This window comes from Podarcis vaucheri, assembly GCF_965113315.1.
Source record: "Podarcis vaucheri genome assembly, chromosome: 7".
NCBI lineage: Eukaryota > Metazoa > Chordata > Lepidosauria > Squamata > Lacertidae > Podarcis > Podarcis vaucheri.
The window spans coordinates 17,065,983-17,088,604 of NC_138765.1; the positions used below are offsets into that span (position 1 = coordinate 17,065,983).

At 47.0% G+C, this 22,622-nt stretch overlaps 2 protein-coding genes across 7 annotated transcripts in view; one reads left to right on the top strand and one right to left on the bottom strand.

Annotated features, from left to right (window-relative positions):
- Positions 1–12,410, top strand: part of XRCC1 (X-ray repair cross complementing 1) — a 20,328-nt gene extending 7,918 nt beyond the window's left edge. The window contains exons 7-18 of one of the 2 annotated variants that reach the window (XR_014222072.1): positions 844–965; positions 2,404–2,527; positions 3,321–3,546; positions 4,484–4,600; positions 4,841–4,940; positions 5,667–5,859; positions 6,617–6,671; positions 7,025–7,170; positions 8,080–8,170; positions 9,065–9,140; positions 9,748–11,205; positions 11,244–12,410. Coding sequence is in view for 1 of the 2 variants with exons in the window: in XM_082233100.1 (XP_082089226.1) it covers positions 844–965; positions 2,404–2,527; positions 3,321–3,546; positions 4,484–4,600; positions 4,841–4,940; positions 5,667–5,859; positions 6,617–6,671; positions 7,025–7,170; positions 8,080–8,170; positions 9,065–9,140; positions 9,748–9,861 (1,364 nt within the window). In the remaining variant the exon portion in view is untranslated. Of the gene's footprint in view, positions 1–843; positions 966–2,403; positions 2,528–3,320; positions 3,547–4,483; positions 4,601–4,840; positions 4,941–5,666; positions 5,860–6,616; positions 6,672–7,024; positions 7,171–8,079; positions 8,171–9,064; positions 9,141–9,747 lie in introns of both variants that reach the window. The other variant, XM_082233100.1, reaches the window with a different exon arrangement.
- A 741-nt stretch (positions 12,411–13,151) lies between these two features.
- Positions 13,152–22,604, bottom strand: ZNF575 (zinc finger protein 575). 5 transcript variants are annotated; one of them, XM_082233109.1, is made up of 3 exons: positions 22,485–22,604; positions 16,788–16,901; positions 13,152–15,542 (listed from the first exon to the last, which is right to left on the bottom strand). In XM_082233109.1, the coding sequence occupies exons 1-3, from the start codon at positions 22,561–22,563 to the stop codon at positions 14,845–14,847; spliced, it is 891 nt and encodes a 296-aa protein (XP_082089235.1). In that variant the 5' UTR covers positions 22,564–22,604; the 3' UTR covers positions 13,152–14,844. The 5 variants fall into 5 exon arrangements, with proteins under 5 accessions (XP_082089235.1, XP_082089236.1, XP_082089237.1 ...); XM_082233110.1 differs by lacking the exon at positions 22,485–22,604 and adding an exon at positions 20,239–20,451; XM_082233111.1 differs by lacking the exon at positions 22,485–22,604 and adding an exon at positions 18,885–19,127.
- Between the last annotated feature and the right edge of the window lie 18 nt (positions 22,605–22,622).

Genomic DNA, 22,622 nt, shown 5'->3' on the forward strand with positions numbered 1-22,622 from the left:
GGGGTGCGGTCTGGGGAAATGACTTGGTGGCCAGGGGAGGGTTCTGAGGCCAGAGAAGGCCACAGACCTGAGAGGCCCTACGCTTGGTATATTGCTTCCAGCTGGCTAATAATGAGGGTTACTAGGTCAAGCCATGGGTCCATTGCATCCAGTTTTCTGTTTCCCTCAGTGGCCAACCAGCTGCCTTTGAGATGCTCGCAAGAAGGGCATGAAAGCTACAGCACTCTCTCACCATTGCTCCTTGGGATCTCGTATTGAATGGTATCTGAAAGCCCTAAACGGCCTCGGCCCAGTCTACCTCAAGGAGCGTCTCCACCCCCATTGTTCAGTGCTGAGGGCCTTCTGGTGGTTCCCTCAGTGTGAGAAGTGAGGTAACAGGGAACCAGGCAGAGGGTCTTCTCGGTAGTGGCACCCACCCTGTGGAACACCCTCCCATCAGATGTCAAGGAAATAAACAACTATCTGACTTTTAGAAGATGGGTGGGGTATCATTATTATTATTATTGTTGTTGTTGTTCTTGTTATACTGCCACCGAACATAGAGGTTCCATTTACCATTGTTACTAATAGCCATTAGCAAGGAGAGTTAAGCGAGTTTGTGTCGGTGGGGCAGAGAGGTGGCTTTTCTGTTGGCTCTGGGTTGAACCGGAGACATTCACATGCAAAGTTCTGTGTGCTCCCACTGTAATGCTGTGACGACAAAAGGTTTTTCGTGCCATCCCTGAAAAAGCATTCCTTAACAAACAGAAAACCCAAATTGGCTCTTCTGCCCTGCACACTTCATAGCATCAGCACTGCATTTCATAACACATTGAGAATGATTATTCATTACTGTTGTTGCAGCCTCTCAGAACAACCAGCCCTCACCCAGTTACGCCGCTGCCTCGTTGCAAACCAGCGTGTCCAGTTCCCCCGATCCTTCGCCATCAGCCGCCGAAAAACCCACCACCAAAGCCTCTCCCAAGGTTAAAATCTGATTTCTGGGTGAATAGTTGGGTGCCAAACTTTATCCTTGCGTGTTAGCCTAAAGTAGCACTGCCAGTTGTTCCTTTATTGTTTTAACTACCTATGCTCTGATTAATAGTTCTATAGTACTTTTGTGTGTTCAAACTGCTTCACATTCATTATCTAGTTGTAATCTTTACAGCAACCCTTTAAAGCAGATGTGGGGAATGTTTGTCAGACTACAGCTTCCCTCACCTTCAGCCAACATGGTTGGATGGGAGTTGGAGTTCAGGAACATGAGGTGGGCAACAGGCTCCCCATCCTTGCTTTAAGGAAAACTGATATTATTATTATTATCCCCTACACAGCAGTTGAGACACTAAGACTTAAGGCTAAGAGCTGTGTACAGACCCTCCAAGAGGGTTTTTTAATTCTCCTCCACGATTCCAATTTTCCCCATTTTTAAAAATGAAAATGTTTTAAAAACTTATTACTGTCTGCTCCCATAGATTGCTTATTGTGATGCCAAAAAGGCTTTTTGTTTTATTTTTGGGTACCCTCAAATTTATCCATCAAAAACCAATATTGTTTTTACTGGCATCTCCTGCATGTCCCCAGCTGTGATGCCAGAAGTTTTTTTATGACCCCATTTTAAGGCCGCCAATATGTGTGCTTGGATGGAGGATTAGCCAAGCTCACTTTTACACGTTGCCCTGTTGCCAGACGGTTTGCCATGGGTGGGTCAGTGCAACCATCTGTCTGAAAATGCTTAGCTACTCCTGGCTGTACTTTTACATAAATAAGGTATTCTTCATTGTATCAAATAGTAGATTTCAACAGAAGTCTCACAAAGTTCAACGGAAAAAGCAGAAGACCCAGTGGAACTGTAACAACCCTTCATGTGGATTATTGGACTCTATGAACAGACAGGTGGAATAGACACTTATAGACGTGTGGACCTTATGCATGAACAGACTAGAGAATGAACTGATCCACTGGGTCTTTTGCTTTTTCCGTTGAATTTTATGAGACTTCCGTTGAAATCTACTATTCGATACAATGAAGTATACCTTATTTATTTAAAAGTACAGCCGGTTACATCTTGTGTGTTTATTGAGTATGTTTCACATAACCATAGGTTTGTTGTTTTCCTAATGTAATTTAAAAACAAACAAACCAGGAGCAAGTCAACCCCTGAAGTATACAAATATTTACTGTAGGTTTGTCCCATCCCATGATCCACTGCATTTCCTCTCTATGTGGTTGTTAGACTACTCCTCTCATCATCCCTGGCCACTGGTCATTCTGCCTGAGGTTAATGGGAGTTGCGAACCCAACAACATGTGGAAAGCCACAGGTTGCCTTCTTACACCATGAGTAAGTCCCCGTGGCCTCCGGGCATCTTACCTTTTAGCAGGCCTGCATAGTTTTGCACTGCATGTTTCCTTCTGCTCACAGGAGCCCACGCCGGTCAAGAGGAAGTTTGAATTCAGCAAGGAAAATTCTGGTCTCTCATCTGCAGCCAATAAACCCCACCCCGATACTCCCCGCCCTGCACAGCCAGCCTCCAAGAAACTCAAAGGTGTGTATGCGGGGGCTGCATTTTGAAAATGGGCCTTGGGAGTCCTCTTGTACGCTGGGAGAAGTTGGAGGTTAAACTTGGGGTTACTGTAAGTTGCTTGCATTGATAAGTAACTTTGCAGTGCAGATCTTAACACATTTACTCAGCAGTTAAATCCTTCCACATTGCTTCTTATTAAGTGTGCATGGGGTTGTATCCTGAGTCTTTAATATACCCATGCTTGTTCTTAGTGGTAGTATTCCAGCTATGGAAGTCCCTCCCTACAGAAATCAGATAGTCTGCCTTTTTAGCTGCATTCTTGAGAAATGTTAAGGATTTTTCTATTTGTTCAGGCTTTTGGAAGATAGTTCTATCAAGGTTTTACATGGCTGGTCCCTGACAACCACACACCTTGAGGGCACATTGACCTCTGCAGATGATCTTGATACTATGGAAGAGACTGAAGTTCTTAACTGCTGGAAATCCCTTTTCGTTCCCCACCCCCTCCCAAATGCTTTTCTGACATCCAGCAATACCAGCTGTTGCCCATATGCTTTCACAGCCATGAGGACTAGAAACTTAGTTCCTTAAAAAAAGAATGTTGAGATAGCAGGATGTCATGTGCTGCTCCTAGTTCAATATTCATGCAGAATCACCCACTTCCAGCAACTCTTTGCACAGGGATTAGGACACAGCTTGTCCAGCATCACATTTTGATTGATTCGTACGGAAGGATAGCTACAGATCTGTGCATCCCCTCCTCCTCCTCCTCCTCCTCAATGACTTTGATTTGCTCTTTTTCCCCCTTTACCAGCTTCTCCTTCAGCACTTCCTTCCCCAAAGACGCCACCTTCCAAAAAGCCTCCGCAAACTCAGTCTTCAGAGGGGACAGCAAACGTGTCTTTCCAGCGTCTCCTGCAGGGAACTGTGTTCGTGTTGAGCGGCTTCCAGAATCCATTCCGCTCTGAGCTGCGGGACAAAGCCCTAGAGATGGGTGCAAAGTACCGGCCAGACTGGACCCCTGACAGCACTCACCTCATGTAGGTGTCCTGCAAACCACTGGATCTCCCTGTGCCTTCTGAAACTTTGTTTCTCTCTACCCAACCCCTAGGTTTTTAAGACTGTACAGTCCCAAAGGCTTCAACCAGACATTAGTTTGTATCTTGTCGACTTGCTGCTTTACCAGAAACATAACAAGTCTTTGGTACGAGAAGTACATAAAAACGTGCAACTACTTCTTTCCCTGTACCTCATCTCCCCAAAAAAGATCAGGTTTTGCCAGGTCTTGGAAATGGGGTAGCAGGAGAGAGTTCCTCTGCTGCTGATGCTGCTGTTGCTGCTGCTTATAATTCTCACAGGCTGTCGCCTTTTTTAATATAGCCTACAAAAGGAAGCTTAGGGATCTTACCATAAAAATGCAATAGCAACAAGCTAAACAATTTGCAAATCAGCATTGCACATGTGATTTTTAACACAGGCCCATTAAAATAAGTAGCACAATAATATTAATCCCAGATTTTTTTTAATAAAAGTATTACTCTACCTTCTGTGCACATGGTAAAGATGCTAGATAGCAGCCTTCATCAACCTGGTAACCTATATGTTTTTTACTACAACTCCCATCAGCCTCCAGGCCTCACAGCCATGGCTGGGAGTGATGGGAGTTGCTGTCCAACACATCTCCAGGCATCAGGTTAATGCTGGCTGCTATAGGCAGTTGCAGGGTAGCTCCAGTAAACTAGGGCTGCTAACCAACAGGGAACTATGTAAATGTACAGCCTGATCCTGTGCAGGTCTGCTCAAGGGTTGAAGTTGCAGCTGAGTGCATTAGAACTAATTCCAATTTCCACCACAACAATCTGCCTTTTGAAGCGACCAGTTGTGCTTTCTGCCAGTTCTTCTGCTCTTAGCACTGGTTAGTAGCGAGAAACATGTTGCTGTGCCCTGAGTGCCCTGCTGTGCTCTCTTCTCTTCCAGCTGTGCCTTTGCCAACACGCCCAAGTACAGCCAAGTGAAAGGGCTCGGGGGCACGATTGTGCGCAAGGAGTGGATCCTGGACTGTTACCGCACAAAGCGGTGCCTTCCCTGCAAGCGGTGAGTTGGCGGGTGGGGGCTGAGCCTAAAGGGCCACTCTGTCAAGGATCCTTGCAGCATTGCAGAGATGGGGAACCTGCGGTGGTAAAACTCGAGTCTCCTGTCATCCACTGGTAGCTGCGGCTGATGGGATTTGGAGTCCAACAAAATCGAGAAAGTCTCCCTCTCCCCACTGCTTTGGGATGGAAGGTTTGGTTTCAGCTACATCTGGGTTTGCAACGGGTGTGTTCCTTTTGCCAGCTACCTGATGGTAAGCCCAGAATCTTCCAGCAGTGAGAAGGAGGAGGAGAGCGACGAAGACACCCCTGCCCGACACCACAAACCCCTTGCACATCCGCAGGTAATAGAGCACCTCGGTTCATATGGAGTAGGCACAGCTCTGGCAGACTTCTTTTGTCCTGAGAGGAGTTGCTGTCGCCCCACTGGCACTAATAGATCAGGGCTGTATGTCTGCATAAACATTCTGATTGAAAAGTAGGGTTCTTCCTATAAGGTTCTTCCAATGAAAGGGGGGGGGAATCAAACCCTGTGTTTACTTCTCATTGCATAATTTACACAGAAGTAAACCCACTACACTGCCATCTGCCTAGGATATTACCTGCATGGTAGTAAACAGTATCCTGATATTTGAGCCACTTTACATTTACAATTTTCTGTCTGCATCAGACAAAAAATATATCCCCGGAAGTCTCTTGATTTTTTGCCTTTAGAAGGGTATTTGGGTGTGTCCCTGCCAGTGTTAACATACGGGGGGGGGCGGGCGGGGGGACGACGACACCTTATGTGGTTTTTGAAACAAAACTGAACTGTGGCACTGCTTTAGAGAATAACCCCCCCCCCCAAGTGTGGTGTTGGTTACTTTGAGTTGAAGCAGGTCAGTTGTTTCTGTTGTTCAAAAGGTTTTTTAAATTAACTGAGAAGACAATGTTCCCTGGTTTAAAATTCTCTGTGCTGTATACCTTTTTACTAAAGGATAAGATTGCAGGTGCCATCTTAGAGGCATCCTCTCCTTCATGAGATTGAAGGGGAGAACTGCTCTGACGTGAGCACTGCTTTTATTTGACAGAGAGCTGATGTGCCCAGCTCCAACCACAAGCCCAAGACCCTTGCCAGCCCCAAAGCTGTACCCAGGGCACCAAAGAGGGCATCCTCTGAAGAAGAAGAGGAGCCCACTACCTCTCGGAACACTGGCATCCATAACAACTCGCAGGCCCCAGCAGCCGACTCTGGAGCATCCAGCAGCGACGAGGATCCCAGAGGTAGGTCTGAGAAGCCCTGGTTCTATCTGTATGTTGGAGCAAGAGAGCTCACTTTCAGACTCCCCCTCCTGCTTCATCTTCCTGTAAGAACCACCTTGCAGGGTCAGGCTAAAGGTCCTTCTCGTTGAGCATCCTATTTCCACCAGCAGCCAGAGAGGTGCCTCTTGGAAAGCTCACAAATGGGGCACAAATGTGATGGCCACCCTCCCCACCCTCACACCCATGGGTAATGAAATCCATGAAATGATTATGATTAAAGGAGCAATCTTGAACCTTCTGCTGATAAATTCCACTACATGAAGCTCAAGTTACTAGGCAGTTTTATAAACCATTTTATACCAGGCCCGATTCAAGGTACTGACTTGAGCATATAAATCCCTAATTACTTTGGGCCCAGACAGCTGAAGGGTCACCTCTTCCCATATCTGCCAAACTGAGCCCAACACACTGCAAGGCAATGCAGGGACATTTAGTTGTTCCATCCAGAGATCAAACCGCAACCTAGGCGTTATCAGCACCAATGAGCTGTGCAAGCTGCGGGTCTTATCTCTGGACCCCAGCAGGCCTTTTGAGTGTTCCCTTCCTGAGCCACTGAGCCTCTGATTCTTTGTTTCCCATTGCCACTTGCTCACCCGTCTTTCAGGTTTTTGTGCAATGCTGTAAAGAAACCCTGTATTCCTGGCAGCTACGAAGGAATTCAAATGTAATGGCACAGTAGTGGCCCTTTGTACTAATTTTCTCTCTCCTCTACCCTCAGGTACTCGAGACAATGGAGATGAGGGCTCTGGTGACACCGATGATGAGCTGAGGAGGTTGGTCAAGTGAATGGTTCTTTTGTAAGCCGTGCCTTCAAGGATGGAATAAGGATTTTGTGTTTTCAAGGGGTTGGAATAGTGGCTGGGTACCTGTGATGCCAGCGGGTAAGCAAATATAAGAGAAGATGGTTAGAGATTGGTGGAACAGGACTTGAAGCTGTGGTGTAAAGGGGAGAGGCTCTACCCCATCAGTGGAAGTCCTTTGTGCAGATGTTCCCTGATTTCTAAGCCTTCGATTGTAATGGCCAGTGTGCAGTTTTGTCCTTGAGGACTAGGAGCATGACGCTGAATGTAGAGCGGGGATATCAGGTCCTTTGTGCCAACATATTCCCATTTGCCCTCGGCTTTAGAGTGGAAGAGGAGCACCGCAAAAAGCAACAAGGGGGGCGGAGGGCGTTCCCGGAGCCAGATGACGATCCGTACGGTGGCTCCACAGATGAGAATACGGATGTCGAAGAAAAAGAGGAACCAGATCAGCCCATCCCAGAGCTACCAGGTATGTCAGGACTGTGAGCTTAGCTTTTGTTGTTTAACCCACGGAGATGAATTATTCATTGGGGCTGAGAGTGAAAGACTTTTGCAGCTATTTTGTTTCCTCTTTATGCAGTGCGTAGTTAAAACTATGGAACTCGCAGCCACAGGAGGCCACCAGCTTGGATGGCTTTAAAAAGAATTGGACCAATTTGTGGAGGAGAAGACTATCAGTGGCCACTAACCCCAGTCAAAGGCAGAAATGCTTCTGAATACCAGTTGCTAGAAACTACAAGAGGGGAGAGTTTTCCCACGCTTTGGTCCTGTGCTTTGTGGGTTTCCCACAGGCATCTGGGCAGCACACTTTGGGAACAGGGTGCTTGACTTACCCTGATCCAGCAGGGCTCTTCTTACACTTTTGAGTATTCCTATAAAAGGAAGTGAAGAAGAAAATATTAAAGATTACCTTTTCTTTTCACCAGAGTGGTAGCTTTTTAAAGCTGTGGATTATCCCCCCCACCCACCGCCGCCAGTATCTCGGAGATATATTGAGACTTATTTAGTGCAAATTATTTAATTATAAGTTTTTTAGTAGCAAGTTACTGGTGGGCAGCCCCAGCTTTCTCCCTTCTCTGCTAAGGAGGCCTCATGACTTCTAAAGGCAAGGAGAGACTGGGAAAATGAAGTCAGGAGATGAGATGCAACCATGCTGTTTCTTCCCTTGCTGGTATAGATGAGACTAGGACCTGAGAGTTCCTGGTTTGCATCCAATGTTAGTATACTCAGAGTAGACCCATTGAAATCAATTAATTAGATGCAACCCTCTAGTCTTGAACTGCATCAATAGACATAATGCTTGGAAATTATGTGGTTCATTTATGGGGCGAGTTTGGGGTTTCAAGTCTTCATTCGGCTTCTTCTCTGTCTTTGCCAGATTTATTTGTGGGCAAACACTTCTTCCTTTATGGCGAATTCCCTTCTCAAGAGCGACGCCTCTTGAACCGGTACATTGTGGCTTTTAACGGGTGAGTTTTGCTGCGGTGGCATTGCAGTAGGTGCCTGCTGTGGCCCAAGTGGCGTGCTGAATGCATGCTGTCATCAGAGGTAGCCCCCAAAAGAGTGTAAGCTGAGTTTATCAGCCAAATTTTGAAACACAATTCCATATTTTTCTGTAAGGATGCTTCTCTAGGAAGAGAGAAACCAGAAACTATGTAGAGTTTTGACTGTCCACTCCTTCATGCCTAACATCCTTTGAATATATCATACTCATTTTGTCAGGGCTGGCTAAATTTTAAAAAGCACAATTCAAACAATATACTGTAACATTTAGCACAGTATACTTGCACACAAACTTATCAACCCATTTAAAAATACTGCTCAGAGTAGACCCATTGAAATTGAGTTAGTCATATCCATTAATTTCTGTGGGTCTGGATACAATCTACCTCTTTCCTTTTCCTTTTTTGGTGAGAGGACGCCCATGAGATGTCGGATTTAGAGCAAACCTTGGCTACAGCTTGTGGCTAATTGAGGGAGAGTTTAGCCACAAGTCCTGGTTCAGAGGCCATGCTAAGCCAAACCTTGCCTAGTCTGGTGTGGCAGCAAAGGTGACCAGGGAGAAGGAGCCAAGTGGGTGCAAGGTCCTCCCTAGGAACCCATATGTTCAAGTTTGGCTTAGTACAACCTTTGCCAACCTGGCACCCCCCGCCCCAGAGGTTTTGGACCACAACTCCCTTCAGCCAACTCACCAAAACATCTGGATGGTGAGCCAGGTTGGCTTAGTATGTCATGCGAACCAGCCATTTGTGCCAATTCTGCAATCTCAAGTGTATTTCAAGATCACTTCTTTCTGCTCTTAGGGGAGGAGGAAAAGGTGGCTGTAAATTATTGTGAGGGGAATGCTTCTCTTCTGCTTGCAGGCAAGTGGAGGACTATATGAATGAGCGAGTGAATTATGTGATCACAGCTCAAGAGTGGGACGACACGTTTGAGGAGGTGAGCTCATCCTGCCAGCTGTGTAGGACTGCACTGGTCTAGCCCCATCCTCCGTAAGCCATGACACACTTTTCAGATGGCCCCGTAGATAACGGATGGAGATAAACACAGGAGGCCGGTTCAAAAGGCAACTGTGGCAGAAACAGAGGATCATAGTAGCACTTTTTAGCATTTTATGCTTTCGAAATGCTTCAAGAGCTTTTCAGCATCCTTATGATGACCCAGTAAGGTAGTCCCACATGTTTAATGTTACATTGCTGTAGAGGTGGGGGCTGAGGTTGAAGAATAATACTCCTTGTTGGTGTTTGTTGGTGTTGTTTTAATCTTACTTATACCCTGCCCATCTGTGACTAGCCCAAAGTAACCAGCAAGCTCTGCTTCAGTAGGGGATTAGAGTGTCAGACAGGAGTGGGGAAACCTGGTTCTAACCACAGCACCCCGCTGTCTCTCACTTTGTGACCAAGATAAAATGTGAACCGGGGCAACCTCATTTAAATGCTTATGCTAGTTCACAACAGGTAGGCATCATGTCAGGATGGACTGGCTCCACCTTTTGGGGCGGGGCCAGGGACTTCCAAGTGCCAGCGTTTTCTCCTTTCTGTTGCAGGCTCTGAACGAGAATGCCAACCTCTCCTTCGTGCGCCCCCGCTGGATCTACATCTGCAACCAGCGGCAGAAGCTGATCCCCCACCAGCCCTATGTTGTGGTACCACGAGTGTAGGCCGGTCTCCTCCCTGCAGGCATGTCCCTGTGGGTCCTGTATACTCCCTCTGGAGCAAACAGCTCTCCTTCCCCTTGGGGCCACTTGACACCATGCTCTCTCTCTCTCGTTTTCCACTGGGACGTTCCTTCCTCTCAAGGGCCTTGTCCAGCAGCCCTGTTTCTACACTCACACACAGACGCAGCTGGGATTTTGAGGGCCTTTTTTTCTACTATTGCTTGCTCCAGCAGTAGCTACCCCAGCTCACATGGGACACGATTTTATTTTCAGAAATAACTCAAGCTGGTCTGGAGAAATCAGTGTAGAAAGCCTCCATGGTGCACAGTGGCAGTGGTGAGCTGCTCTGGGTTGGGTCTAGTGTCAACTCTCTCAAGGGCTTAATAAGTGGAGTGGGAACTTAGTTTGGACTAATAAGGGGCAAGGGTGCAACTGGGAAAGCAAGATGCATCCTCCAAACAATCCTTTTATTTTTTGGGACCCTCTCCTGACCCTGGTTCTCATTTCCTTCTTTTTCTTTCTCTCTTTTTCCCTCCCCCCCCCCATCACTTCCTAGGAGGCTCTGTGTGTTCTTGCCAGTCAGTTAACTTTACTCTATCTCTCTATCTTTATATGTATATACCTGAGGACACTGGTCATTTCAAGGTGGATATTCTGACACAAACGTGGTCCTTAGAACGGAGGCACCTGTCCCTCTATACAAGCTCTGCCTTGCTCCCAGTTTTACAGGAGTTGATGTTTGCCTCCTGCTCCTTGACCCCTTTTCATTTTGTGACTAAGGCCACCCCATCACAAGCTTCCATTTTTTGCAGACGAAATTTGTTCCTCCATCTGCAGATTCAGCAAACCTGAGCGTATGAACAATCAGTGGTATGCTGGCCTGACCATGGGGCAAATCCAAGCCCGTTTTTAGAATTCAGGAATTAACCACTCACAAGTGTGCATTACCATGTTGGTTGACATTCTGCTCACCTGCATTTCTACGACCACCTCTGGAAAATCATGTTCAAATGAGGCCCGCAGGGTAATATCCAGTCCCTGAGTTCACATTCGTTTTTAAGCTCAGTGTACTTGCGCTGTCTTACACAGCTCCGTTATAAGCATGTGGTATTTGGAGTAGATGCCCTACGGTGACCGAGCATAGAATCCTAAGTGGCATGCTTGGCCCAGGTACAGAGATGTTTTAATGCTAAGCGTTCTCACACACAACCGCTTTAAACAGTGTTCAGGGTTGCTATTGGGAGAAACTATGACTGTTAAAATCATACTAAGTTTTATATTGCAGCTCTTATGGCCCAAGCCTCAGATTTCTCTTATAGGAAGCAAAAAAAGCAGCTGGAGTGAATTGTCTTATAATTTGATTCATTTCAGCAGGGAGTTGTCAGTTCCACTCTTTACTTTTTACCCTGGGCAAAGAACTCTTTTCAGATTTCGCTGGAAGGGAAACAGCAGAAAAACCCACCCTTTAGTTCAGCTTCCTGGTGAGCTTTTTTCGGGGGGGGGAGTGGTGTTCAGCCCCAGACCCCCCCAAAATTGCATGTTCCTTCCTGCTTTTCCCTGGCTGTGAACTGGACTGAGAGGCCTTGAATAATCTACCTCGTTTTTACAGCCCATCTCTTCCCCCACATCATTGGTGCTGCCCTCAGTGCTGGGGATCAAGCCAGCAACTCTTCTCTGTCCTTACGTTCATGGATAAACTACAGTAAATAAGCTGATTGCTCACAGGAGCTTCCCAGCTTCAGGAAAGGGCTGCAAATGGCCCATTTCTATGGACTCTACTCTTTGGCCCCAGTGTATATAACATCTCCAATACAGAGGTTCTCCACTTGAACCCTTAGCTTTGATGCTTAAATGGGAAGTCAGCTACCACCTTCCATTTTCCTCTAGCTTCTACTATGTGGAAGCCCAGAGATCACAGGCGTGGGTAAGAAGCAGAAGCCTACCAATGAGGTGCTTCAATCAGCATGACCAACGGATAGCATTGATAGGAGCTATAACAACAAAAGATGGCAGTACCATGTTGGCCTCCTGTTTACTCCAATGTCTCTTTGGCAGGGAGGATTAGCTTGTCCCCAGGTAGGGGGCATTATAGTGTTAGCCAGAAATTGTTGAAAAGCATGGGATGCTCTGGAGTGTTTGCTCAGCTATGATTCCCAAGAAGCTGGTGATGGCTTTCAGGTGACAGTAAAGGGCAATGGCGTTTTTTTAATAAGCTATCTTGACTACTCACCAGAGGGGAACTAGCTTTGGGAGTGCAATGAGAATTCACACACACCCCTTCTAAAATCTGCCACGTTCAGGGTTGCTATGGGGGTGGGGGAGGCGTAGCATTTAAACTGTATCAAGTTTGCATCACAGCTCACATGTCCCAAGATTAAGGGCTTCTTGGTTTAAAAAAATGAATTATACCTATGGTTCATTACAGTTTGCATGAGGTTCCAAAAGTTGTGACGAATCTCCTCCAGGGATGTATTCATGTCTTCTTTCCCCCTCCAATCTGGTTTGTTGTGGGGGTTTTTTTTAAATAAAAAATAAATGAAATGAAAATAAAATCTGTCTCGAGCTGCTCTTCTGTGCCACAGAACAGAGAGATTGTAACAACCTCCTAAAATCTTACTCAGAAGAAACAGGTGTCAGAATATTCACATGATGATTTCTAACAGGGTCTCAACAGTTCTGGACAGGAAGTCATGCATTTAAGCTTTTAAAAAGGCTCTTGATGCTCATAGCGGCAGTTTCGGCTCATAATGTGGCAATTGAGGGTGGTGTGGAATTGCTTGAACACACAGTAAAACGACTGGCTCCTTCCCCCTGAGGTCTCCATTCCCTGCCTTCCTTCTGTCCTGCTCATACAGCCCCAAATGCTTCTCTTCTTTCTGACATAATTGCATTACTTAGAAACCCACAAACTATTTGTATAAACCATTTAAAAGTTCAAGCCAAGGCAATTACCCCTAGGATTGACATTACTATTTGTCTCCCTCCACCTTCCTCTGTCTAACTTAATGTGTGGAAGAAATATCTGACTTGGATCTGTGCTTTTTTAAAACGCTTACAAAAACTGGAATATTTAGGCACAAGTGCTTTGATCTGTACCAGCAACAACAGTTAAGTAACTGCCTTTTTGGCTCTAATGGACATCCAATTTAATCTAGCTACCTGTTTCTCGTATCAAAATGCTTTGAAAGTGGGCACATCCCTCTTTTGGCCAATGATGCTACACCTGTTTACTGCGTTGCTCCCCAAAATTCTGCATTTGTCATATGCGCCAAGCTCAACTTAACCCGGTTAACTAAACTTTTATAGGTTTTATTATTTTTTTCCAAGAAAAATAAGACAAAAAAACTCCAGGCTCCCAGGGGAGTCCCATTTTTTTTAGTATCAACTACAAACATACCATGGATCAATCAACACCCCCTCCCCGCCTCCCTTGCAACAATCTGAACAAATGCCTTTGGGGTGGGGTGAGAAGGCAAAAGATGCTTTGGCAAAGGGTACAAGGACAAGGAGTGTGTGTGTAGAATTCATCCATCCAAGAAAGGGGGGGGGGGTGGAAAGGTGGACATGTGTCTAAAAAGTGGGAGATTGGAACACACTGTGTCTTAGAAATCCAACATTTGAACCAAGAGGCAAGACAGTAACCCCCAAAAGTGGGGAATTTGTGGAGGGGGGAGGCGTAACAAAGGAAGGCAGGTTTGTGGGACTGCCTCTCTAGGCATGTGGTGAAAGGGTCACACGGAAGAAGCGAAAGGAACTGGGCAGTAAAAGTTGTGTAAACCAAGTGATGGAGGGTGGGGGGGGGAATCCAGCCATCCAAATCCAGCACTAGAAATCTGTGTGCTTAAGCAGTTTTCAGTACATGTTGTAAATGGCTAGGGACATATTTTGATGCGATCAGGGACAGAAGCCCAGAGCCACCAGTTTTTACAGCAGCTGGCTCAGAGGTAAGATTCCATGCCAACTGAAGCAAAAATTTAAAAATGGCAGATGAACACAACACATAACATTTGCAAAATTATTCTACTGCTACTTGCTGGGAAGGCCCACCACTGTACAGAATGTAGTGTGCGAGCACACCCCAAAAAATTCATGGATTCTTGGCATTTCGGCTTAAGCTACCCCTGGCAATTTTGCAGATGCCACAACCACATTTTCAGACTTGTCTGTGCCTTCATAAAGACTGGCAACTTCTATTGCACACACTGTGTGACACCAGTGTGTGCGTGGCATGCCATGTTGTTGAAACTGCCCCTTTTCTTTAGCCACAGGCCGGAGGCACAAACAGGGTTTGATAAGCCACAGGAGGCAGATGTTGTACAACCCAGAAAATGCCAAGTTTGACAGGCCTAACTCAGCAAAGCCTAGGACTGTGAAGATGCTGATCTCTGCATTCCAATGTAAGCATGCGCCAACTGAACACAGACAAGAGACAGCCTGGGCAATGGTCGGAGATCGTACAAAACAATGGCAGAATTCTGCTCTCCGGAAGATTTGTGCATATCCATCCATTTTCTATGAATTTATGCAAGCTTCTTGTGAAATTGGGATTCAAAGGTGGCTGGGCTTGTTTTGCAGAATCAGTGGGGTGCTGAGGTTGCAGGCTGTGGCGCTCTGCCCCTCCTAGGCGCACATCTCAGCAATGCACAAGTTAGGTTGCAGAATATGCCGTTTCTGAGGGCTGAACCGGGGTTCTCTGACCACACACACTTTGGCTTTTTTTTCAGCATGGTATACACAGCTTGGGCTATGGGGAGGCGGAGAGTACACGCACATCGACTTGGCACTGTAGGGGGGGAAACAGCGGCAAGACCCGCAACAAAAGAGCTGAGCTGCTATGGGTCCTCAAAGCGCATCTGTGTAAACCCCAAACCCCCTCTCCCTTGCCGTTATTTACAATGATCCCCCCCCCCCGCACCCACCAAGCATCGAAGTTAGCCAATTTCCTCCCCGCACCCCCACGTTGTCCAGTCGCTTCAGATCTCCGCTCTACGGCCTCTCTCCGTTGCTGTGGCCTTTGCTTTGGGACAAGTCATCCCCCACTTCTCCGTCCTCGTGTACCCGCTGGTGGAGCGTGAGGTTGCGCAGCTGCCGGAAGCTCTTGCTGCAGCGCATGCACGGGTAGGGCCGCCCCGCCGCAGCAGCCGCGTGGATCTGCTGGTGGGCGGCCAGCTTGGACGGGTAGCAGAAGCTCTTCCCACAGCGGTTGCAGGGGTAGGGCCGCTGCCCCGTGTGCGTGCGGCGGTGGGCGGCCAGCTTGGAAGGGTAGCAGAAGCTCTTGGGGCAGTCGGCGCATTTGTAGGGGCGCTCGGGCGTGTGGATCCACTGGTGGGCGGCCAGCTTGGAGCGGTGTCCGAAGCGCTTGGGGCAGAGCGTGCAGGGGTAGGGCCGCTCGCCGGTGTGTGTGCGGCGGTGGGCCGCCAGCTTGGACGGGTAGCTGAAACTCTTGGGGCAGTCGGGGCATTTGTACGGGCGCTCGGCGCAATGGGTCCACTGGTGCGTAGCCAGCTTGGAGCGGTACACGAAGCGCTTGCCGCAGTCTTTGCACTGGTAGGGGCGCTCGGAGGGCAGCACGGCCGGGGGGCGGGGGCGGCGGGGCCGGGCAGGCTTGGGTGACTCCGTGGCGGGTGGCAAAGACAGAGCCGCGGGCGAAGGTGACTTGGCGTTCTCTTTCAGGGCCTGCGAGTCTGGAAAGGGAGGGGAAAGGAGTGTCAGAAGTTGGGCATCTTCATCAACCAGGGGACCATTCCCACATCTCCTAGCCATTTCTCTGCCCCACCTCTCTAAACTTCTCATCAGTCCACTCACTAAATGGGGACTGATGCACCCTGCTGCCACTCACCTCCCAAAGTCAGCACAATCCCTGTAGTTCCCTGTGGAAGAGAACTGATCGCTAATTCCCTCTAGGAACTGTAGCTCTTGGAAGGGAACGAGACCTCCTAAGAACTCTCAGCACCCTGAACAAGCTATAATTCCCAGGATTCTTTGCCGGGGGGGGGGGAGCTCTAGTTGTTGTTGTTAATACTTTTATTGAAGTTTTTTTCATGACACAATAAGAGAAACACTAAGCTACCAGGGTAAAGGAAAAACGCTAAGGTAAATAAAAAACAAAAACAGCTACAAAATGTAATACAGCCATACCTTAGTTCTCGAACGCCTTGGTACTTGCACATTTTGGCTCCCAAACGCCGCAAACCCGGAAGTAAGTGTTCCGGTTTGCAAACGTTTTTCGGAAGCCAAACATGCGACACAGCTTACGCGGTGTCCAATTGAGTGCAGGAAGCTTCTGCAGCCAGTCAGAAGCCATGCCTTGGTTTTTGAACCATTTTGGGAGTCGAACGGACTCCCAGAATGTATTAAGTTCGAGGACCAAGGTATCACTGTAATAGCATACAAAGTCTTCTCTGAAAAGTAGTTCTTAACCCTTACTGCAGATGGTCGTAGGCCCTCCCAGCTCTCACCTGGGATCTTTATCCTCCCTGTCAACCAATATTTCCCGGCCTCCCACCCAGGGCCCCTCCATCAACAATCTACAACCCTCAAGAGTGTACAATCCCTGGACCCTAATAAAATTTCCAAACAGAAAACACCAAAGAAGAAAAGAAAAAGAAAGAAGCAGGGAAAAGAGAGAAAACGAAAGAAAAAAGAAGTAATAAAGAAAAAGAAAAAAATTCCCATTTTCCATCTTCCAGTTACATTAAAATATTTATTTAAGGCATCCTTCCATGGTTAACACCCATCTTCTCCACTTTCTGCTAAACAATATTTCTTTTAAATCCAAGTGTCTCAACTTCATTCATTTCCTTTTGGAGGGAAAGCCATAGCTGTTTAAAGCGTTATCACAGGGCTTTAGATTTATGGTGCGCACATGACTTAAGTCCTAGGAGATCAGGTCAGGATGCTCCAGGTTGGCTTTCCATACACCCCCTTACCCGCAACACTGCTGCTCAGAGGGTTGGTGCCCACGCTGATCTTGCTGTTGCTCATGCAAGGCTGTTCCCCCCTTTCCAGCATCAGGACAAGGCTTGGTCGGGCGAGAATGTAACCTGCACAAACAGAGGGAAATGGTTTTATCACCATGGCACGGTCATCCATCGTGAAGATAGAATATATAAAGAGAAACTTGGGAATCAATGTTCTGAGAAGCGCAAGACAGAACACAGGAAACTGCCTTACATCCAGTCAGATGTTCCTTTTACATTGTTCGTTCCGTTTCTGCTCATTGTGGGGGGCAGAGGGAGACTGAAACCTTGTCCTTGGCTGCTAGAAATCCTACAGAGCCACTCACTCTCTGGCCTGGGAGATTGGTCGTGCACTTTCAAGCCTACTTATCTAGGCCTAAGGACTAGGAACTTGGTGGGGCTTTTTGAAACAAAACAAAACACAAAAAATGTATTTATATATTTATTTCCTCACTAAGAACCTTGATTTGGCACCCAGTAAGAGATTCCTGGTGCTGCCGCTGGACACTTGGCCCTAGGCACAAGGCATCTGTGTGCAAAACAGGAGTCGTTAGATTCCCTAAATAAATAAAAAAATTCAAAAACCAACTTAAGTGGCTCCGATTTTGATTGGAGGAGCAGAGCTGAAGGCTCCCACCCTCACTGGAGATTTTGCCTCCAGAAGTTATTAGCCCTGTTTGAAAGGAATGGAGGGTAGAATAAAGGAATGCATTTTTTAATACCAGTAGCAGTGGTAATGGGGATTTTGACTGGGGAAAAGAGGGCAGGGACGAAAAAAATTAAACAACTGCCAGCGACCCCCTGGCACTGCAAATCGAATAAAAACTGCTCGCTCGCTCTCCTGACAGTGATGTGGGCTTTCGGGGACATTTTATGTCCTGATGCCCCAAAGCGATTGGGATTCGATTGAGCACGCCTGACTTACATTTAGTCAACATTTCTAAAAATATGCACCCTATGTTCATTTTGCATGTTGTATAAGTAGCTCAAAAGTGTTTTCCCCCCTAATAGCTTGTATTTAGTGGAGGGGGGGGGAGAGAATGGTAACTACCCTGAGATCTACGGGTATAGGGAGGTATACAAATTTAATAAATAACAATGATAAATTAAATTTGAACTGACATATTTGATTGTCGGGGGTGGGGGAAACACAACAAAGCACGCTCAGCATGGGAGAATGTTACAATCAAACCAATTTAGAGTTTCTTCCAGATTATTTCTTATCGAAATACTTACACATAGCTCAATCGCACACACTGCTCTTTTCAAATGAAAATCTGTTAATACACTCATTTCAGCATGCCTTGGAAGCTGCCAACTGGACTCGATATAACACTGGCATCCCATTCATTATGTTGCTAATTCATCTTAATGAAGCAATGCATCGTAGATAGAGATTTAACAGGGAAATATATAGCAACGGGAAAATGTATCGCCACCCCGCTCCCATCACTCACAATGACGTTTAATTTAAAAAATAAAATAAAATGCAGAAATCCAGTCCCCTCACAGGCTTGTAAACACCCCCATGCCTGGTCGCCTATGGCGAGCGAGAAGCAGCTCAAGGTGACTAGGGAGGCCAGATCTGTGCAAATAGGCCTTTCCCCCCGTTTCCAAGCCTCACACAACCTTTATGAGGATGCGTGGGCAAACGGGCTGGTTATTCCTGCACCCTCATTTACAGGCTTGGCCTCGGTTTTGCCAGGGTCAGGCGGGCAGCGTATGGATCAGAACTGTGTTAACTAATGGTACTTCAATCGCAGGGTTCCCTCATGGTTTCATGTCTCCCGAAAGGCCCTGGGATCCAATTACTGCTCGATTCTGCTCTTGGCCTAAGTGTGGAGTTGCTATGGAAACTCGCTTGGAATACAGGCCAGAGAGGAGGAGTTGGTGGATAAGGCAGAGAGGAGAAAGAAAACTAACAGCATTTGCAAACCAAGTATTACAGGGAAAAGCTTTCAGAACAGATAGTGCCCTATGCAAAAGAGGACCAGACCCCAATATCCTCCCTTCCAGTAGCTCCCTGATGGCAGGAAGCTGCAGAAACAATATCTGCCGGAAACAGACCATTGGCCGTGTTGGCTGGCGCTGGAGACAGTCGGGAGGCCAGCAACAAATTGAGCCCACGTCCACACATTTAAAGCACCGAGATGCCCCTTCACACAGTCATGGCTTTCCCCCAAGGAATTCTGGGAAATGTAGTTTGTTCAGGTTGCTCAGAGTTGTTGGCAATGCATTCCCCTCACAGCACTACAGTTCCCAGAGCTCCTTGCAAAAAGGGACTTATGTTTTGTTTGTTCTGTTGCGCATTTTTTGTGTTTTTATATTGTAAACTGCCACACAATCCCCGGGTGAAGGGCGGGATAGAAATTCAATTACTACTAATAATAATAATAACAACAGTAATTCACAGAAATCACATCACTGCATGTTTACTCAGTTGAGTAAGTCGCTTCAGAAGAGCTCTGACTTGGGCAGGTACCTCTTTCAAGCACAGTCCTTTTTATTTTTAGATGGGGGAGTGATGCCTCAGGACCTAGCAAGGCAAATGTTTGTATATGCAACAATTACAAGCAAAACAGCTTATATAAACTATTATATATAAATAGCTTATATATACAGTATGTTTAAAGAGCAAGCTGTTGGCTTTCCAGGGAAGTTCAGTTTCGCAGTCTGAAATCCCAGACACACTTATCCACATGCAAGCACCACTGGACACCGTGGGTGTTACTTTTGAGTAAGCACACATAGGATTGTGGTGGAACGGAGTTGTTTGGTGCTGGGCCCAAATCATTTGAGCGTGAGCCCCTGACCTAGTTCCTTAAGAAAAGGGTGTTCAGGATGTAGAGTTTGCACCAGCCACGAACCACAATGTTCTCATCAAAGCAATTTTCTTTTAAAAAATGCAACCAAGGCAGCCATCCTCTGCACACTTACCTGGGAGTAAGCCCCATGAAGCAGAGTGGCACTTACTTCCCAGTAACACAGACAACAGCTCTTGCTGCTATGGGGCAGCCCCCTTCCCTTACAGCTGGCCCTCCTTCCCCAAAACCAGTCAGTGGACAGGAGACCAGGAGCTTCAAATGTGATTCGTATTACCACCGAGGGAAATCTGGATTTGGTGCAATGCACCCGGCTTCACACCATATTGGGGTGTGTGCTTTCAAACCGGTTTAGTCTTTTTTTGGGGGGAGGGGCGGAGAGGAAAATAAAAACTGCCCCCTTCTTCACCCTGACGCACCAAGGCCTGGAGCAAATGCAAAAGCGCCATCAAATACGAATCTAGCGGGGACTCCCCATTTTCTGGCACCCCACCGCTGGGCATCCCTCGCCTTTTCACCGCATCTATGTATGCAGCTGAGCAGCTGGGCCTTCCTCCTGCTGCCCGCCCGCCCCCTCGCTCCCCCCAGACGCCACTCACCGGCCCGGGAGCCTCCCCCGGCCTCAGGCTGCCTCTGGGGTCTCCCCTTCATGAGCCGATCGCGCCGGGTCATGCTGTCCCCGCGGGGGGCCAGGTCGTGCGCCCCACCGCATCCCTTCCCAGGCCGGTCCCCAGCGACGGGCGGGCGCAGCAGCAGCACCAATCCGGCTGACTGGCTGGCGAGGAGGGGTCTTTCCTTACTCGCAGCTTCCTCGGCCAATCCGCGCCTTCCCCGGTATTTATTTATTTATTTTGCAAAGTAGGGGTATGTGTGTGTTGGGGAAGGGGGGGGGGTGTGGATTTAATAAACGTGATGAGGTCGCGATGACGGAAACGGCCGTCCCTGGGAGCTCTTCGATTTGCAGACCTAGACCCCCACCATCGTGCATGCAACTAAATTCTGTTTAGAACAGAAATAATTCATTCCAATGGGTCTGCTCTGAGCTGGGCGAAGGTGAGTGGGGAGCTGGATAAGTATTATTATTATTATTATTTTAAAAAATGCTCTTGTTAGCAATGTTTACTTGAAAGCAAACTCTTGCAAAATCTTACGCATGCATGGTTACTGGTTAGTTAAGACCTACTAAATAAATATACATAACAAAACCCCTCTGGACGTCAGAGGATGCTGCTACCAGCCTATGCAGTAGGGCTACTTGGAAGTAAGCCCCGCTGAGTTCAGGGCCACTTATAGCTTAAGCAATTATATACATGTGGCCAGGTGCTTCCATGCAGACTTATTTCGGAAAGAAGACCCGCTAGATCTTACTGCCCAATAAATGTCCTTAGGACTCCAGCACTATAGAATGATGCACCACCACCTCTCCGTTCAAGGCCATGTCCTAACCTGTTACAGGTAGGTAGCATAGCTGTCAACTTTTTCCTTTTCTTGTGAGGAATCCTATTCGGAATAAGGGAATTTCCCTTAAAAAAAGGGAAACATTGACAGTTATGGTAGGTAGCCCTGTTGGTCTGCCATAGTCAAAACAAAATAAAAAAATTCCTTCCAGTAGCACCTTGGAGACCAGCTAAGTTTGTTATTGGTGTGAGCTTTCGTGTGCATGCATGCAAGGATTTTTTTTATATCCTAACCAGGCTTACCTAGCAGTAGGGAGACTCTGGGCTTAACCTCTTACACGCATCTCCTTCAGGATGGAAATGTGTGTGGCTTCAGTTCCTCCATGATGTGGCACTGCCGGCCAGGTTGCGCTTAAGGGCCCATTGATTTCAACGTGGCTTCCTTCCTTCCAAGAAAGTAGGAAGCTCATTGAATTCAGCAATGTACTTGCCTTGAGAACGAACCTGGATATGAGAAGGCTGCGTGGGTGTTTAATTTTACAGCCTCTGTTCCTAAAGAGAGGAAGCTGGTCCTTAAGTCTGCCCTGGGGCTGCAGAATTTTACTCCTTTAATGCCTGCTCCTTAACTCGAGAAAGACAGGGACGGTGGTGCTAATTTTCAGGGAAGAGAGGAGCCCACCTTTTCTCTGCATTATTATTGCTTACTATTAAGGCTGCAGCCCTGCAGACGGATACAGACTTTAAGGCAAGGTGGTGTTGGAAGGAAGGAAATGTTATTACACCTCTACCCCGCCTTTCTTCCATGGAAGTCCAGGGGAGACGTTTCCCAAACATTCCTCATGATCTGGACACTGACCAGACCAGAACCTGCGTAACTTGAGCCGAGACTGTTGGAACAAGATGCCTTTAGGCCATGATGTCCCAGGACCCTTAAAAACAGACAGGATTTCAAGTATCAAGAAGCCAAAGTTTCAGAGAGACCCACTTTGGAAGCTCATATTGCATCAAGGGGGTGGGTGCAATTTTAAGAGTGTTTCTTGCATTGGCTTAAAAAAAAACTTCTAAAGAACTGTATTATTCTCCCGCTTTTCTTTTACACATAGATTTTTATGCTTTGGGCATGCAAGTAATAAATTTATTATTATTATTATTATTATTATTATTATTATTATTAAGCTGCTTCGTAGAATGCACAGTAGGCGAATGAAGCTGAGGAAGCACAGGCAACGGGAGTAGCAAGGAGCTCTTCAATTTGGTTTAGTTTTGGAAAGAACCGTACATTGAAATGCAAAACTCCGCGCTGCCTAGAAGTGCGCGCGCGCGCAAACAGACGGGAAAATGCGAAAATAAAAATATATTTTTTTAAAAAGTCTAAATCACAAGCAGTCAAAGGAAGCGCGATTATACAAAAACCAGAAGCAATCTATACGGAACAGAAGAGGAACTACCTGCAGCAGAATCAACTGAGCAAGCCTTGCTGGCAAAATGAGCACGCCCGGGCAGAACCACATCCAGGGATGATTTCATATTCACCCCTCCGCCGAATGGTTTCGCCCACAGAGGAGCGCGGATAAACGACGTTTAAC

Excerpts from the sequence above, each read along its gene's own strand:
- ZNF575 (XM_082233109.1), bottom strand. The coding sequence starts at position 22,563 with ATGAAATCATCCCTGGATGTGGTTCTGCCCGGGCGTGCTCATTTTGCC. Across the intron at positions 16,902-22,484 it reads CTCAGTTGATTCTGCTGCAG|GTTACATTCTCGCCCGACCA; the intron begins GTAGTTCCTCTT and ends CTGTTTGTGCAG. Across the intron at positions 15,543-16,787 it reads TCTGAGCAGCAGTGTTGCGG|ACTCGCAGGCCCTGAAAGAG; the intron begins GTAAGGGGGTGT and ends CTCCCTTTCCAG.